Consider the following 19,338-nt stretch of genomic DNA (forward strand, 5'->3'; position numbering starts at 1 on the left):
ATGAAATTTAGCTCAACATAACTCAAATATATCTATTAATCATCCAAAAATATTCAATAATTTAAAATAAATTTAAATTTTGATTTCTTTATGCTTATAAAAAAAAAAATTGATTTCTTTATAGATCATCCATATACTCAACCAAACTCAAAGATACTTACTAAAATTTAGCTTTAATTAATTATGATAACTTGATGCACACTATTTAATTTAAATTTATAATTAGATTACTTATCGAAAAAGATTTATAATTAGATTTGCTCATTGAACTTTTCAACAACGGTTAAAAAATGCTGCCAGAACTAGTAAGTATGTTCATTGAACTTTAATTAAAATTTGAGATACTTATAAATTTTAAAGTAAGGGCAAGGACAATAAAAGGAATTGGTTCTAGTTCTAGAAAACATAAAGAAACCAAAGAATCTCACTTGCCTATGAGTTGTATTGTATTGGTTAATTAATGAATGAACCACCAACCTAACCTTATACCTTAAGGGGAAATGCAAATTCAATATGAATTTGAAGTCTGCTCACATGAATAATTGCATCAAAAAACAAAAAGATATATTTTCTTATTCCATTTGTGTGAAAATCGATGAAAGTTGAATTTTTCGGTACAAGTCTTATTTAAATATATATTGATATATCAATGATGTATATAATTTTAATAAATTTATAAACTGTATTTATTAATTTTTTTACATTAAATACTATTTATAAATCTATTAAAATTGTCTACCTCGATATTGTACATATTCAAATATTCAAATAATATACATAAGGAAGTATTCTAGGGTGCTATGATACATTCCATATACTACATATTAATATTAAGTAATAATTGAATATTATTATTATCAATGAAAGAGGTGCAACCGTCATGTGATGATAAGTAGCAATTTTTTGATGAAATCATTGTCAGAAAAATATTATAAATGTAGTGTGCATGTGGGCACAAGGGGTGCTATTAGATATGTGTGTCTATCTTTCCACCAAAGACACAATCCCATGAGGTCGGTAATATCCTCCAATAAATATGTTATTCATATAGTGAGAATTTTTTTGGATTATATGTCAAATTATGGCTGAACATAGGGCTGGACATCGGTTCGGTTCGGTTCGGTTTCGGGCTCAAACCTTAGAACCAGTTGAACTGATAGGTGACATATGCATAACCATATCGAACCAATTAAATACTCGGTTTGGTCGGTTTATGGTTTCTCGGATTGACTCGGTTTCGGTTCGGTTCAACGGTTTAAACCATTTTTTAAAAATTTTGTTTTTCTCAATTTTTTAATTAAAATTGGCCCAATATAATTGCAGGTTACTTGTGTCATTTTTTGTCCAAACATTTTTTCCCCAATTTCAGGGCCTTTAAACTTAGCCATATTCTTAGCCCATTATTTTCTATTTTTTTATCCAAATATCTTGTCTAAATCTTTGGTCTAAATTTTTAATTACTTATTTTTTTAAATGATTATGCTGTTAGTAGCTATATGCTTGATAATAATTAATAATTAATAATAATAATAAATTAATAACGGTTCGGTTTCGGTTTGTGGGACCGAAACCTTCCAACCGTAAACCACTCATTCAATGTCTTAATATCCACGATTTACGCAATTCCAATCCGCGGTTCCACAGAAACCGACCCGAATGCTCTGTTTCGGTTTGGGCCGAACGGTTTCAATCGGATTGGGTCGGTTGTGCCCAGCCCTAGCTGAACATATCAAATTCTCAAGAGATGTTTTATTATATATCTTTCTGCTACTATACCACAAACTTCTACACTTATATGTTTTGTCTTATATGAACTAGAGTCACTTATATGTTTTATCCAATTGAAGAGGTGTTCTAGCTTCTTAAGGAAAAAAGAAGAGATACGGAGAAAAACGAAAGCATTATGCTTGATAATGTATACGCACAAGCACATATACACATTCTTTTTCTTTTCTTTTTTTTACACCCATTATTGTTACTGGAGTTAAAAAAAATTATTAAAATAAGTTTTAGCCATCAAAGAGATTATTGGAATGATTCGCAGACTAAATCACTCTTTTTAAGATATTTTGGGGTACTGTTCAAAATTGTGCAAACAGATTATTAGTTACATCATTCCCAAGATAAAACAGTCCAGCTTGCAACTGCATCAAAGTACTACGTAATGCACGGAAGGATCATTTCTAAAATATACTATCAAATATCTTTTACCATTCTCATATGGTACTAAAACCATTGAGGAATTATTTTGATAAAAAATGACGGTAAAATGAGTAAAATTGATGTCCTTATATAGATCTTTTAGAGGATTAGCTAACTAACCATCTAAATTAGTAACAAACAAACAAACTAAATTTATAGTAATTAACTAATTAACACCAACAAACAAACTAACTGTTATTATTTTTAATAGTCTCTCTCAAACTTAATATTGAAAAATTTACCAATTTGAGTTTGAATTGCAATTTTTTTCAGCCTTTGTTACGTGAAAAATGCAATCTAAAACTATATTGCTACGAACAACAGATGATGTCCAAATCTAGGCAAGGCTTAACTGAACAACAGAGCCTTGTTTTGTACTCTGAGCCTTTCAAGCTACCCTGTTTATTATTTATCCGTTGTTAAACCAATTTGAGCCTAAAAAAATTATCCCCTTGTCTTTCGGTGACATACCAAATTATAAGCGTTTTAAACCTGAAATTTTTATCTGTTTGCCCTCTTTGGAGTTAGGTAGAAGCTTTAAATTTTCTTGTCATGACATCATTTTAAGTTTGGGATTGCTTCTGGAATTAGCAACATCTTAAGTTTGGGATAGGGGTACTAGAGAACTTAAAAAAATAATAATAATAATAACAGAGACCCTAAAAAAAAAATTGAGTTTCGTCAAAAAAAAAAATTAAAATAAATAAAGAGCCATTAAGCATGAAAAATAGTGGCATCTTAAAAAAAAAATGAAAGATAAGTTCTCTAAGTACCTTATTAACAATGAAGTGAGCCCCGATAATGATAATTTTTCAATAAGGAATGATAGTGGATATCTAACTCCAATTTAACCTTCTTTCCCAACTTTGTCCACCCATTACCCAAGCCAAGTTATAACCCTTAAAACCTCAAGAATGTGTGTGATGTATTTACTTTGATTGACGTTTAGAATTTTTTCAAGTTTATGGTAAGATAGCATTTGCATGTTGATGGAGTAAATACCCAATCAAATTGAGTGAATTGGTGAGTGAGAGATAAAGATGAACTTTGTAAATTGTGTGGAACAGTTATTGGACCAAATTTGATTCAAGTCTTGGAAGCCAAAATGTTGATTGAGCATGATCACTGAAGTTAACATTGGTGGTTCTTTTGCCGGATGAAGAGAAAAAGGTTTATGAGATTTTTATCATTCAAATTAATTTGTTAATTCCCTAGTTTTGTTTTGACAAGCATGTCACTTGAGGACAGGTAACGGTTCAAGTTTGGGGTTGTGATGACAGACAGTCATTTGAGTATTTTTAAGTATTATTTTATATTATTTTAATTATTTTTTAGTAATAAATCATGGTCAAAGAGAAGAATATTTGAAGAAATTGACATAGCGAAAGTTTGAAGACAAAAGGCAAAAAATAGGTAAAACATATACACATAGGAGGACGCAAATTGCTACATATGTGCATTAAATTACTCACTGTTACAGCCTATATATATATATAACTCTTATTAGAAAAGAAAGAACATTACGCCCAACAACAAGACGGGTACAATTCTAGGGTTTCGTCGTCTTTTCATCGATTATTCATGTATAATTTTTTTAACTCTTTTGTTATGTCAATTATTATTATGAGTAACTAATTTCATCAGATTAAGAATTATAGATGATTCTCTTTGAAACTATCTGAGCCATGTAACTACATGTTCTAGTTTATTCAATAAAAACTTATAATTATTCAGTTAATCTTGTGTTTATATCTTTTTGTTAATTGATCACTTTCGAATTGATTTTAAGTTATAAATTACTATTGATTCTAGGGTTTATACTGGAACTAGATTAATTGTTTGCCAATCGTAATTGCTTTAGGAATAAAGAATTAGTTGGTATGATTAAGAATTTAACGTTCATTCATGCTTTTGATAATATTAGTTTCACCTAAGGAATTAGGGTGCTATATTAGATAAACGGGATCGATGAGCCAAGGAATTGGACTCGGTCTATTTTGTTAAATTATCGTAATTATAAGAATTTTATTGTTGAGGACTAGAACCTAGAGTACCAGATAGGGACAAAGAGATGATTCAAAATAATTCCTAATCGTCTTTCTCTTATAAAAGTTTACGTTTCAACTTTCTTGCAATTTTAATTATTGTCATTGTTACTACAAATCAATCTGAAAACCCCGCTTTGCAATTTATTTATTAATCTTAAATTCATTGAATTGTTTCGTTGAAATAAGAACAATCCCTGTAGATATGAATCTTATAAATTTTATTACTTAGCGACGAATTTAGTTCACTTGCTAAAATTGTCATCATAAGGTTATTTTTGGATTTTCCAGAATAATCAACTTTCTTATATAATTAGATAATCAATTTTTGTGAATGTGTTCTTTTTGTAGGCACAACACCATGTAACTATTTAGTACCTTTATATTTATTTTCTACTTGTTGAAGTAGTGGATTTCAATCTTAAGCACAATAATAATAACAATTATGTGGCAATTTAACTTTTTTATGTTTCTACTTGTTGAAAACAGTGGAGATTTCAAACTTAAGTGAAGAAACTTAAAAATGATATATCAGCATATCGCAAGAATCACAAGGTGAGACAAAATTCAAATATTTAGCTTGATGAAATTAATGATAGATCATAGTCTGATATTGTAGTTACAAGATATACAGCAAAGTCTTAAAAAAAATATATACACCAAAGCCAATCATAAACAATTAAAAACTCCAATGGTTAGCTTGGTATGTTTAGCCTGATGAAATTAACAAACTACTAGAAACTATTATACATATACAAGAGATCACAACATCAACCTATTACACCAAGCTACTGCTAAAATCAAAGTCAGAAGGATTAGTTAAAACTAACACTAGTCCTAACTCTAGCTTAATTGTTACTGAGATTACTAGTCAATGTATCTTGTAATAGCTATTTTACCCTTTCAGATGCCTATATATATGAACTATGTACCACCAGTATATATGCACAACAATTGAGAATAATGAATCATTTTTCCTTCTACCTTTCAATCTCATGTTACAACCGTATTGCATTGATACTACAGGCAGTAGAAATTGCACTGCTATTACACAAACAATTAGGAAATTCTGGGCAGTAAACTCCTACACCAGGAAGCAACCAATCCAAAACCGATACGACCTGCTTCCGTCGCCATACTCAATTCTCCACAGATCAGAAACAAGCTATAGGATTCAAACAGGTAGAAAAGCTTGGTCTAAACTGAAGGAGTAGGTTTCATCCCTCTTTCTCTGTTATCAATGTGTTGACAATAGGTTTCATCCCTCTTTGAAGCATTTCATCAGACAACTTCTCTGCTTGATTGAGTTAACCACAAAATTTCAAACAACTAAACATAAATGTTGTATTAAGAGCCATTGCAAATGCATCTATCACAATCTTTGTGCCCATTTCTCTGATTGCGTCACTTACAGACTCATGGCTATTGACAAGTGACAACTACATCCATGGAAGCAACAACCATGGTGAAATGAATAAACTTGAATAACAATAACAACTAGACTTGAGCTCAAATAAAGAAGGATAATAGCACTGTTTTATTAATAATCAAGTGATGATAGATCCGGAATCTTCAACATAAGATGCTAGGAAGAAGATAACGATCACAAAATCACGATTACAACTAAGATAATAAGAAAACTGAGGATTGTAGATCCAAAATCTCTAACCAAAAAGTAGTGGTTGAAGATGATGATCACACAATCAAGGATGTGTATAAGAAGGAGAGTTTAAGGGAGAGAGGATAACAATTCATTCAAATTACACATAAAGATACTATCCTACCAACTCCCTCTATATAGCTGTCAATAGCTAAACAAACTCCTTCCACTTGTTGTGCGTTTTGCGCATTCTCATGCTCCTACGTGGTCCAATCATTCCCCTGCTGCCACTAACAGAATTTCCTTCCTGCACATTCTGTGGGCCCCTCTGTGATTTTGCTGAGTCATCATTCTCTAGAATTTTGGTGGTATTTGGCCTCATTACAATACCCTCCCCATTAAAAACAACCTTGTCCTCAAGGTTGAGAGTAGGAAACTTGAACTGCAAGTCATGCAAGTCTTCCCAGGTAGCTGCATCTTTTGAATTCTGCTCCCATTGAACTAATATTTGATGGACTTTTTGTGTCCCCTTCCTTATAGTTCTAGCTTGTAAGACTGCAACTGGTTGTATAATTGGGCCAGTATCATTCATGGTTAAAGGTAATGGTAAATAGTGTTCAGTAACATTACCCTTAAAGGGTTTGAGTTGGGATACATGAAACACTGGATGTATCTTGGCATTGTCAGGCAATTTCAATTTGTATGCTACATTACCAACACAAGCTAAAATTTCAAAGGGACCAAAATACCTCATTCCCAATTTTTGATTCTTCCTTAAAGCCACAGATTGTTTTCTGTAAGGTTGCAATCTAACCAATACCATTTCACCAACTTGAAATTTGACATCTTTTCTGTGTTTGTCAGCTTGATGTTTCATATATTGCTGAGCCTTTTCCAAATTACTTTTCAACTGTTGTAACAACTTATCTCTTTCCTTGAGCTCCTCTTGAAGTGTTGGTGGATCTATCTCTTGAGCTTCATATTTAGTCAGATATGGTGGGTCTCTTCCATATAGTGCTTTGAATGGAGTCATGCCTATACTGGTCTGAAAAGCTGTGTTATACCAGTATTCTGCTCATGAGAAATAATTGAATGTAAAACATCTGAGAAATAATTCCAAAACCTTGTTAAGTACTTCTGTTTGTCCATCAGATTGTGGATGGTATGCAGATGACATAGCCAAACTAGTGCCCTGTAATTTGAATAATTGCTGCCAAAATGAACTAGTGAAGACCTTGTCTCTGTCAGATACAATGGATTTAGGCATGCCATGTAACTTCACAATGTTGTGCATAAATGCCTCAGCTACTGATTTACTAGAGTAGTCAGATTTCATTGGAATGAAATGTGCATACTTAGTCAATCTATCCACTATCACCATGATGGTAGTGTATCCAGAAGAAGGAGGAAGGCCTGTGATAAAATCCATTGCAATATCTTCCCAAACTTGTGCAGGTATTGGCAGTGGCTGTAACAAACCAGCAGGAGAGGTGTTAGTTGTTTTGGCTTGTTGACAAACAACACATTTCTGCACATACTCAGTGATATCTTGCTTCATATCCTGCCAGTAGAATTGAGATTTGATCCTTGCTATAGTTCTTGTTATACCAGCATGTCCTCCAATTGGTGATGTGTGGAATTCAAACAATATCTTGTTCAACAAGTCACTATCTTTAGGAATCATTAACCTCTGTTTCCAGTACAATAATCCATCTCTAATAGAGTATTGTATTGGAGCTTTGCCTGACTTGCATTTCCTTATGATATTTGACATGTCATGATCACTCTGCAATGCTACTTTCAACTGTTCAATGAAATGATATTTTGGCTCTGACCATGATAATGTCATCACTCTAGATAGAGCATCAGCTGCTATATTCTCTTTGCCTGGTTTATACTCAATTGTGAAATCATATCCTAGAAACCTGTGAAGCCATTCTTGTTGTTCAGGTGTTTGTAGGGATTGTTCCATCAAGCTTCTCAAACTTTTTTGATCAGTTCTGATAATAAATTTATGCCCCATCAAATAATGTCTGAATTTTGCTATTGATTCAGCAATTGCAAGCATTTCTCTAAAATAAGCAGACTTCTTTTGATTTCTAGGGACTAGTTTCTTTGAGAAATAAGCAATAGGGTGTCCCTGTTGTTGTAATACAGCACCAATGCCTACTCCTGATGCATCTGTTTCTAGAATAAAAGGAAGTTTAAAATTTGGTAAAGCAAGGACTGGTGCAGATGTCATAGCTACCTTGAGTTTTTGAAAGGCTTGTTCTGCTTGTTCATTCCACCTGAATTCTTCTTTCTTTAACAAGTCAGTTAAAGGTGAGGCTATTTTAGCATAAGATTGGATGAATCTTCTGTAATAGCCTGTGAGACCCAAAAATCCTCTCAGCTGCTTCACATTCTTTGGAATAGGCCAGTTCAACACAGCTTGAACTTTCTCTTTGTCCATTGACACACCTTGCCCTGTGACTATATGTCCCAAATATTCAATTTCCATCACTCCAAAGCTGCATTTGGATAGCTTCACATACAATGTGTTATCTTGTAAGACTTTTAGCACCATCTCCAAATGTTGTATGTGTTCATGCCAATTGCTACTGTAAACTAATATATCATCAAAAAAAACCAATACATATTTTCTCAAGGCATGTTGAAAAATATGATTCATTAAGCTCTGAAATGTTGCTGGTGCATTAGTGAGACCAAAAGGCATTACCAGCCATTCATAGTGTCCTTGATGTGTTCTAAAGGCTGTTTTGTATCTATCTTCAGGTTGAAGCAGTATCTGATGGTACCCTGATCTTAAATCCAGCTTGGAAAAATATTTAGCACCACACAATTCATCCAACAATTCATCTACTGTTGGTATTGGAAAGCAATCTTTCACTGTTATGGCATTTAAGGCCCTGTAATCTGTACAAAATCTCCAAGTGCCATCTTTCTTTTTAACTAAAATGATTGGAGATGAAAATGGACTTGTACTGGGTTGAATGATGCCCTGCTGTAACATCTCCTGTATCATATGCTCAATCTGTGCTTTTTGACTGTGTGGATATCTATAAGGCTTAACCTTAACTGGATTTGAACCATCAATCAAAGGAATGGTGTGATTATGTGTTCTGTTTGGTGGTAGTGCAGATGGTGTTTGGAACAAGTTTTTGTATGTATGCAGGAGTATAGCAATTTCAGGGTCTATATTGGTTGGCAAGTCTTTGAATATATCTTCTGTATCAGCAGATTTAAGCCATTGTACTGTGAAACATTCAGATATGGAATCAGTTGTTGCTAACCTTTTGAAATGATGGAATTGAGCAGGGATAGGTCTAGGAACAGCTTCACCAGAAAGTGTTATAAATTTGTCTTTCCAAAAGAATTTCAAGGTCAGTGATGCATAATCTGCAACATGAGGACCCAATGTTGCTAACCAAGATGCACCCAATATCACATCAGCTCCAGCTATTGGCAGTAGAAACACAGGCACATCTAGCTTATGACCCTGTATTTCTAATGGTAACTTTTGAATTATGCCTTCAGCAGTCATTGTTTCACCATTTCCTACTAACACATTGAACTGTGGTCCTGATTCAATTGGCAACTTCAAGAATTTTGCAATTCGTGGTTGCAAAAAATTGTCAGAACTTCCTCCATCAATTAGAACTTGTACCTTAATTTGTTCAATGGAACCTGTAAATCTGAGCACACCCATGTTACTAGTCCCTTTCATAGCATTTAGTGAAAGATGGTGTTCTGTTTGATTTGTGATGGAACTATTTATGGTTGATTCCTCTGGCTGAGTCATTGGTTCAAACATCTGATCTGCATCACTATCATCACATTGAATCAACATTAATTGTCTATTTGGACACTTGTGTGTGAAGGAAAATTTTTCATCACACCAGTAACATAGACCTTTCTCACTTCTCATCTGTCTTTCAGCTGGAGATATTCTTCTAATGTTGGGATTCTTTTGAAATTGACTCATAGGCCTCGTAGGGGGTGTGTTGAGGATAGGAGCTGAATCTCTAGTTAAAATTTCTGGTTTATTGAAGGGTTTGTTGGTGGCATAGTTGGTTGTATTGAACTTTTTCTGGTTTGTGTTTGAAGTATACTTCTCTTCATACACTTTAGCTAGGGAAAAAGCTTTAACCAATGATGGCGGTGTGTGAATCATGACATCACGACGAATATCATTGTTCAAGCCACTAATAAAACAATCAATTAAGGCATCACTACTCAGGCCATAGACACGATTTGCTAATGTAGTGAATTTCAAGTAATATTCAGCCACAGTACCACTCTGATTCAACTTAAAAAGAGTAGCTCGAGGACATTCATAGACAGATGGACCAAAATCTAACTCAAGAGCACGCGTAAATTCAATCCAAGATTGGAAAGGATGCGTGCGTTGTACCATCTAGTACCATGGTACCACATCTTTGTCCAGATGAACAGAGGCAATAGTTAATCGATCTAAATCTGGTGTATCATAATATTCAAAAAATTGTTCAGCACGGAAGATCCATTCATGAACATTCTTGCCATCGAAACGAGGAAACTCAAGCTTAACATTTCTCACCTGAAACGGGGGTTTGTTACTAGTTCCTGCACCATATGGTTGTTTCGGAGATGATTGACTTATGAGAAGGTCCACAGCTTCATAGAGTTTATCAATCCTTGCAGCAGAGCTAGCTTCCAATCTCTCCATACGTTCCAGTATTTCAGCTTGAAAGATCTGTATCTCGTTATCATTTTTGCTAGCCATGATGCAGATGAAAGCACCAATGAAATGAATAAACTTGAATAACAATAACAACTAGACTTGAGCTCAAATAAAGAAGGATAATAGCACTGTTTTATTAATAATCAAGTGATGATAGATCCGGAATCTTCAACATAAGATGCTAGGAAGAAGATAACGATCACAAAATCACGATTACAACTAAGATAATAAGAAAACTGAGGATTGTAGATCCAAAATCTCTAACCAAAAAGTAGTGGTTGAAGATGATGATCACACAATCAAGGATGTGTATAAGAAGGAGAGTTTAAGGGAGAGAGGATAACAATTCATTCAAATTACACATAAAGATACTATCCTACCAACTCCCTCTATATAGCTGTCAATAGCTAAACAAACTCCTTCCACTTGTTGTGCGTTTTGCGCATTCTCATGCTCCTACGTGGTCCAATCATTCCCCTGCTGCCACTAACAGAATTTCCTTCCTGCACATTCTGTGGGCCCCTCTGTGATTTTGCTGAGTCATCATTCTCTAGAATTTTGGTGGTATTTGGCCTCATTACACATGGCTTGTTTCACAGTTGTTACAGAGCAGGACATCTCTAACCCCGGACACGGCATCCTTTTCGATCTCTACACCTCAACCACCTTGATCTTCTCATGGAGTAATTCCTCTATTCAGGGACGGAACCAAGTGTTAAACAAAAGGGGCAGTCGCCACCCTTCAATTATATAATGCTATACAACCCTATCACATGTATACATGCTCGCCCCTGTAAATCTCATCCATAAATTTGTCTTCCCCGCCGTTTAATATAAATTGTATTATACTTTGACTAAAAAATTGTATTACACTTTGCAAATATAATAATATAGTAATATATTATTTGATTATGACTACATTAAAAAAATACTTTTGTATCAAATAAAAACCAAAGCAACACTTAAAAATCTATAGTTTGTTGTACAACTTTTATATAAATTTTAGTTCAATTGACGGATCACACAAAAGAACAGTCATAAGGAGAAACATAATTAAGACTTATTAATAGAGTGCAATTAGCAAAAAGGACTAATTAGTTGGCAAAAGGCTAAATGGATTAATGGACTTAAGGAAGCCCATTCGTCAGGGGCGGACCCAGACATTAATTGCTGGTGTGGCTAAATTTTTTAGGCGTTACTGAAAAAATTCATCGTTATCTTAATAACTCAGTTAAACAACGAACAACATATAAAATTATTATTAATACAACATGTGTATCTAGAAAAAGAATACCAACAATTCAGAAAATTTCTATTAAAAAAAAAAATTAACAAACTAACATATTATATCTAGAAAAGCACAAAATTTCTATTCGAAAAAAAGAAACGACTATAAATTATTGAATATATGTGAAATCATACATATTACTATTGTTTGATACATCTCAAGATTCTACTTGGATCAAAATATATAAACCCAAAATTTTACTAGCTTATAGTTTATTTTGATAAACTAATTCAATTAGCTTATAACTTATTAATTTTTATTCCAAGTTTACTCATATCTTCTTACTTGAAAATATTAAACCTATTGTTTTATGTCATTAAATATTTATATGCCACAATCGTTAATTTTACTCAATATTACGAATTCAAGTATTTTTGACAAACAAAGCTAAAGTTGATTATTAGACAATTAAAGTATATAACTTAAAATAATACACTATGTATAACCAAAGAATTGAAATAATTAATAGTGGACTATAAACTAATATTTAAACTAATATGTATCGAGAGACTTACCGTCATTAATAATTAACTCTAAACTAATATTTACATAATATTTGTACGAATATGTGTAAAGAATAATTTAAAATTAATTATAAAATTATTATTATTATTTTTAAAAAATATTTGGGCTAGGCTGGTGTGGCTATAGCCACACCAAGCCTCACACAGGTCCGCCCCTGCCATTCGTGATCACTTGACTTACAGAGCACATAAGCGGTTCTATAAATAGAACACTTATGCTAAAGTCAAAGGCTACATTTTCGTTTTGAGAAAATAAATGATGCACTCCACTCTGTGTAACCTCCGATCGCTTGGCTAGCACCAGGAACCAGAGAAGAACCGTTTGTTATCGTTCGTGTGAACGAGTAAAAGTTTTGCTACGTTGCTCAGCTTGTGATCAAAATCCTTTTCTGCACTTCAAGAGGTCATTACATTCACCGATTAATGAACAACAAAAGGAAGAGCAAAATGGGATTAGGTAGTCCGAATTGTAAGTGGTGTCGTGATGTAGAAGAAACTACTTTACATGTGCTTAGGGACTGTCCTTATGCGCTGAATTTATGGATGAAAACTGTTAATGACAGTGCTATAGAAATCTTTTTGTTAATTCTGACCTTGTTACATGGATAAAATTCAATATTATTTATGCACAGGATGACAACAAACAAGTTGATTGGGCAGCTTTTTGCGCTTATGCTTGTCATGTTCTATGGTTATGGAGTAATACAGAAATTCATGAAGAAAATTGGTCACTTCCAATACATCCTTGGTTCAATGTATATAGCAATGTGACCAATTATAACGTAGCAAAGAGTGTTGGAGAGATAGACACTTTTGTCTCTAAGACTGAGGTGCTTGTTAATTGGTATTACCTCCTCCGGATGGTTGGGTTAGAATGGATCGATGGTTTCTCCATGTTCGTTGCAGTGCCTGTGTTGCGGAGTTATGGGGGGTGTTGGAAGGTTTGAAGTATGTTACTATGTTAGAAGACTTGGATTTTGTTAGGTGGAGTTACATATTGACTCTCAAGTGGTAGTAAAGTATTTTACGGAAGTAAATAGTTAGTTCTTCTTGTTGGATTCAACACTCCTATCATGAAGTCAATAGGTGTGCTATGTTTTTTTTGAGAAACAATAGGTGTTCTATGTTAGCCAACATAGGGTGTGATTTAGGCGGTGGTCCTTTAATTTTCTTTGGGTCTTGTCCGACTCAAGTTAGGTTATTATTAGAAACTGATACTACAGGGGTAGCGTAACTATCCCTGTCTTATATCTTTGTATTGCAGCCCTCTCTCGGGTCTTTTGACCCTCTATTTTACCAAGCAAGACTATTTTATATACAATTAAGTAGGAGTATAATATAAGGAGCCGTGAATGCTTAGGCCAATTAGACATGGCCTCTTCCCACTCCTTGTTTCCCGTTGTTGCACTTCTCAACCAAACACTCACCTACCACTCTCCAAAAGTCCAAAATTTTAATCAACTAATCATGGTTGGCGTGACATGAACATAACAAACAAATCTTCTTAGATCCCACTATTAAAATATTGCCTAAGTTTTCATGTGTTGATTGGCTATTGAAAAACCATCATTCAATATTCATGGCTAATATCCCACCATATCTTTCAATTAAATTCAAATTAACATGGATGATAGCGTAGAGATTTAATTTGGATCCTTGAAATTTCACATTTTGGATTTTTGTGGAAGATTTCACTATTAAAAGTTCAAATTCATTGAAATATTTTTCTTAAACCAAGTATAGTCAACATTTTGTGATTTGGTCAAAAAAAAAAAACCAAATTATTGAATTGAATAGGACGCCAATAGATGAAATATAAAAATTTAACGATGTTGTATTCTTAAGACTGAGCGGACATAACTTTTAAATTTTAATAGATTTTTTTTTTTATATATATAACTTATATGAAATCTCAATATGAGATGATGAAAATGTTTTCATGATGGTAGAGAGATAAATTTTCATAGCTTAATATGGTCTATTGTTCAAAGGGATCTAATAAAACACTTAGAATCATTGAAAAAAAGGTTGAATATAATAGTATGTTTAAAACTTCAAAAATTAGTTTAATTTACCTAAAGAACCCTACAAAGAAAGAAACATAAATCAAAATTCCATGAGGACCAAATCATGCAAATTAGGATCATGGAATTCTTCAAAATCATGGATCCTAACTAGGTGCATGCAATTAAATGAACAAGTCATTCCCTTGTATTTCACCACTAAACCATTCAAAATTTAGAAACCTTATAAGATCAGTTCTCAACTCCACCAATAAACTTGATGTGAAACATATAAAACACAAAAACAAAAAAACTATGAAAATATACATATTCAATAAAAATATTATTAATATTTACAAAAAGATAAAAAAAGAAATAGAGAATATATCTAAACATCTCTGATTAAAAAACAGAGAGACAGAAACAGGGGAAACATACAAATCCTCCCTCAATAATCTCCATACATCATCATCAAAACACTAATCTAAAACCTTAAATCATAATCAAACTCTACGAATCACCAACTGAAATGGGTTGGCCGGAAATTCCCAACGGTGACCGGGAAATTCGCCGCGAAATCTCCCTTAGAACAGGTCTTATCTCAGGTTGATCAGATGACCAATCAAAGATTTTCTCTGATTCTTGCTTTATCTTCATAATTTGACTATGAATTGGGATACCCTTTTGTCCAAAGCTTTCAACTTTGTTGTTAATCTTCATGCTCTTCATGTTCTTACTCAAAGGAAATTTCTCAATATTTTTCTTCACACAAAGTTTCCTAGCAAATTAACCTTTGATATAATATAACACATACCTAGAGATATAACCTTATGTGTATTTATATATGTGTGTGACACATAGGGAATACAATTATGAAACGTAAGAGATAAGAGATTGGAGAAGTTTGGTGGGAAATATCTAATTTTATGGGATCAGTTTGAAGATGACTAAATTGGACCATGTCGTTGACAGAGAGAGAAGGTTCTATATATTATTTTATTGACCATGTTTTTTCAACCGTTGGATTTTGGTATTAGGTCATAGATCATATATGGTTAGTCATATTCAAAAACAATTTGATTGAATTATTATTTGCTTTAAATAGAACATTCTGTTATTCTGATTTGTAATTGTGATTCATATGCCAAGTTGTTATTTTTTTATTATTATTATTGTTTTTGTGTGGCACACATTTTTTAATTGTATCATGTATGGCACGCATTTTTTAGTACTTAATTTTTATTAAAAGATGAAGAGAAAATGATATTTTACAAATAATGAATTGATTCAAGTGGATTTGATTTCTGACTAATGCGTACAGAAAAATTTTGTTGGGAGAGAAGAACCCACCTTATATGTTTCACAGATTTTTCGACAAAGATTAATTATCGCTTATGACGGTAAAAAATAAAAATAAAAATTTTGTACAACTTGGATGTTGTACTTTCTAGGAACAACTTGACTATTTATTTATGTTGCTTACTCCTATATTGTTACAAATATCTAATATACATTATAAAATATTTATTTTTCATTAAAAATTTAATTCAACCAGCAATATTAAAAGATTAGACATCTTCCCTCCCTTTAAATACCTATTCATTTGAGTTATTTTATTTTATTTTTAAAATAAAATAATAGCTAAAAATTTCATTTTTAAAATGAATAAGTAGTATAACCAGAGTTTGGTTAAAAAAAAAAGTAGTATAACCAGAGTTTGAATTACAATCTATACATATAATGCAATGTTTCTACCAATTAAGTTAAGTCCAGAGATATTTATTCATTTGAGTCTTTCTTGTCAAAATTAAAGAAAAGGATTATATCGTTATGAATGATTCGAGATCGATGCTTCGGGTATATGGCAAAAAAAATCTAGTGGATCATACTGACACGTTGAATTCAGATTCTATGCTTTTTTACCAGGTTGCTAACGAAATGGATAAAGATGGAGAATTATAGCAAGTGGTCGGTCTTTTCTTTTCTTTTGTTTATTGTAATAAAGTTATCATTATTTTGTGACTTTTGTAATATATTTCTTTTTAATTATTTGCATATTTCAAGTTAATATATATATTTTTTAATAGAAAAAAAGTTTAAAGTGAGATTAGGTAGAAAAAACGATTGTTAATTGTTATAGACCCGATCGAGTTGAGTTTCTACAGTTTGCTAGCGTTGGACTATATTTGAGTTGAGTTTTATTTTATAGGTTTAAGTTGAGTTTACGCCTCATAAGAGCAAGAGCAGGCCTCAAGATTCAAAGAGCTCACTAAATATTGGAAACTCGATATTAAGGTAGATTTTTTAGTTGAGTTTTGAGACTTATCAAATTTCAAAGAACCGACAACAAAAGTTAAACTCATACCATTACCAGGATATCGGTCAACTCTAAACCAATATTATGGTCTTTTAATGGATGCTAGTTATATAAAAACATAATTAAAATAGTTTCTTAGTATTTCATAATAAAAAAAAACAAATAAAAATTATAGGTATACAAATATCAATATATTTTAACTAGTACACAAAGATCCTAGTTGGCATATTTTTCTATTGTAAATTAGTAATTAATTTTTTTAGGAAATATTAATAATTAATCAATATTAGTTTAATTACATGTGTATATGTATGTCGGCTGTGTGAACATTGTTTTGGTGGGTTTCTTATGTGTGACCATGAACATGATATTATTATATTCTAGGCTTTGGTCAAAGCTTTATCAAATACTAGCTCTGTTATGTTTGATTTGTGACCGTTAGTTGGAGGTTCAACGAACTTTATAACCTCCGCAACTTGAAAATATTAATATTCTTATGTTTGATTTGTGTCCGTTAGTTGGAATTTGGCGCTGAAATTAGATAGATACCAATGACCATTGACCATATTTTTGGTATATTTTGTTGATTTGGTGCTATTAAGTATTAACCACCGGTTGGGTAAGGAACTTCACCAATATGGTTTTGTAACAATCTTTAATTGGCTTATTATCCAATATCCATGTGTTTACAACTTCGAATAACTAAATATAATCCAACTTTTAGAACAACCTACTATCGAATTTAAGGGTCACCTGATCTTAGATGGTCGAGTGAGCTAGTTCAATTGATAGTGTGAATGAATTGAACACACGTACTTGAATTTCAAGGTACGTGGTTCGATTCCCGTGAAAGACAAAAAATCTACTAGAAAGGGGTAGAGAATATCGTGAGGTGGCAGTTGTAACGACCCAATTTTCATTTTATTAGTTTTTGTGTGTTTAAAATATTTTATTGACGTGACATTTTAAATAAGTTAATAACTTTAGTTATTTATCGAATACTTTAGTTATTAAACGAGTAGTGATTGTTAACGCGTTATTGGGCCAAGCAATTGGGCTTGAGGCCCAATGGGCCTTGTGGACTTGTGAGGTGGCGCACATATGGCCTAAAGGGAGAGAGAAACATTCATTTCTCATGTTCTTGTGAGATTTTAGAGAGAAGGAAGAGAGGATGAGCTAGGGCATAAAGAAAGTGAAGGGATTCAATAGCAATCTTCGAGTTTTTCTTCGAATCCAAGTATGAGAGTAGATTTCATAGTCGTGGGTGAGACGAGGAAGGGGAGAATGTCGATTTCTCCTTACCCGAACTTTCTCCATCCCTTTTTCGTTTTAGTTTAGATGAGTTTTTCATAATGGAAATTGAATCTAAGGTTCATAACATGTTTAACATACTCTTATCATGATGTATGAACGAATTTAATGGGTAAAAACGTTAAAGAACGTTAAGAACATTGTGTTTTTGTGAGTTTTGAGTAAAAATGTTAAATCTTTACTTTTTCGATGTTTATGATGTAGATCTATGAAACAAACCATCCTTTTGTGTTTACACATGTTTGTTACACTTGAATACAAACTCACTTAGGATTTATAACATGAAAAATGAGATTTTTGGGTGATTTGGAGTGAAAATCACAGGTTTTGAACTTTCATGACATGAGGTCTTCGTTAGGCCTTCGCTCAGCGAACTGCTGGCGAACAGCTCGCCACAACTCGCCAGGAGCCAGTGTTCCCCTTGTGTGGTTCGCCACTGCTCTCCAGGCATTCGCTCAGCGAACAGCTCGCCACTGCTCGCTATGAGCCATTATTTCCCTGGTGTGGTTCGTCACTGCTCGCTCAGCGAACAGTACTTGAACTGCAACTTTTGTGGATGGTTGTAAGTGTAATTAGTCACTTGTAACATGGATTTAAAGTATTCTAACATACAATTAGGTGTTTATAACCATGATTAATTGTATTGTGATGAATTGTCGACGTTGTATGATGATTATAAAGGAAGTATATTAAGATAGAGGTATCTTAATAAGACGTAAGTTGAATTATGTTCACTTAATAAATGACGAGCAAAATGCTAAATTGTCTGAGTGTGAATTCATGAATTACATATATGCATTCATGAATTGTTCATGTATATTGGATATTCCAATAAAGACGGATATCAGATTATATTTATCCGATAAAGACGAATATTAGAGGTGAGATACTCTAATAAAGACGAAACAGTACTACATGCATTAGATATGTCTAGGGTGACATTGCATGAAGTTGAAGCATTAGAATGCATTAGGATATGTGTGCATTTATGTGATAATTGTTATGTGACACATATTTTGCTAAGTGTGCTTATTGCTATTCGATGGATTGATGTTTGATTATAATGATATAGAACTTATAATTGAATGATAGATGATGATGTATATGTATAATGTATGATTATGCATGTTTTGTGAAGAAGTGTTTAAGTACCGTTTTACTTACACTTATATTTTGATTATGTGATCTAACTCTCATGCTTTGTGTTATGTGTTGGACCGTTGGGGGTTCAGATACTCAGGTTGAGGATCCGGCTCAGAGTTAGAGAGCTTGCTCGTGCTTTGTGGTAGCACGCTTTTTGGTGAGGAGTTTAGCTTAGACTACTC

At 32.9% G+C, this 19,338-nt stretch overlaps 1 protein-coding gene across 1 annotated transcript; it reads right to left on the reverse strand.

Moving 5' to 3' along the window:
- Positions 1 to 14,699: 14,699 nt before the first annotated feature.
- LOC123916394 lies at positions 14,700 to 15,324 on the reverse strand. Its single transcript, XM_045967845.1, has one exon. It carries the CDS (start codon positions 15,112 to 15,114, stop codon positions 14,896 to 14,898), a length of 219 nt encoding a protein of 72 aa, XP_045823801.1. The 5' UTR covers positions 15,115 to 15,324; the 3' UTR covers positions 14,700 to 14,895.
- Positions 15,325 to 19,338: the final 4,014 nt, after the last annotated feature.

This window comes from Trifolium pratense, linkage group LG3 (assembly GCF_020283565.1).
Source record: "Trifolium pratense cultivar HEN17-A07 linkage group LG3, ARS_RC_1.1, whole genome shotgun sequence".
In the NCBI taxonomy this organism is placed as follows: domain Eukaryota; kingdom Viridiplantae; phylum Streptophyta; class Magnoliopsida; order Fabales; family Fabaceae; genus Trifolium; species Trifolium pratense.

Coding starts and splice junctions, on each gene's coding strand:
- LOC123916394 (XM_045967845.1), bottom strand. CDS start 15,114: ATGAAGAGCATGAAGATTAACAACAAAGTTGAAAGCTTTGGACAAAAG.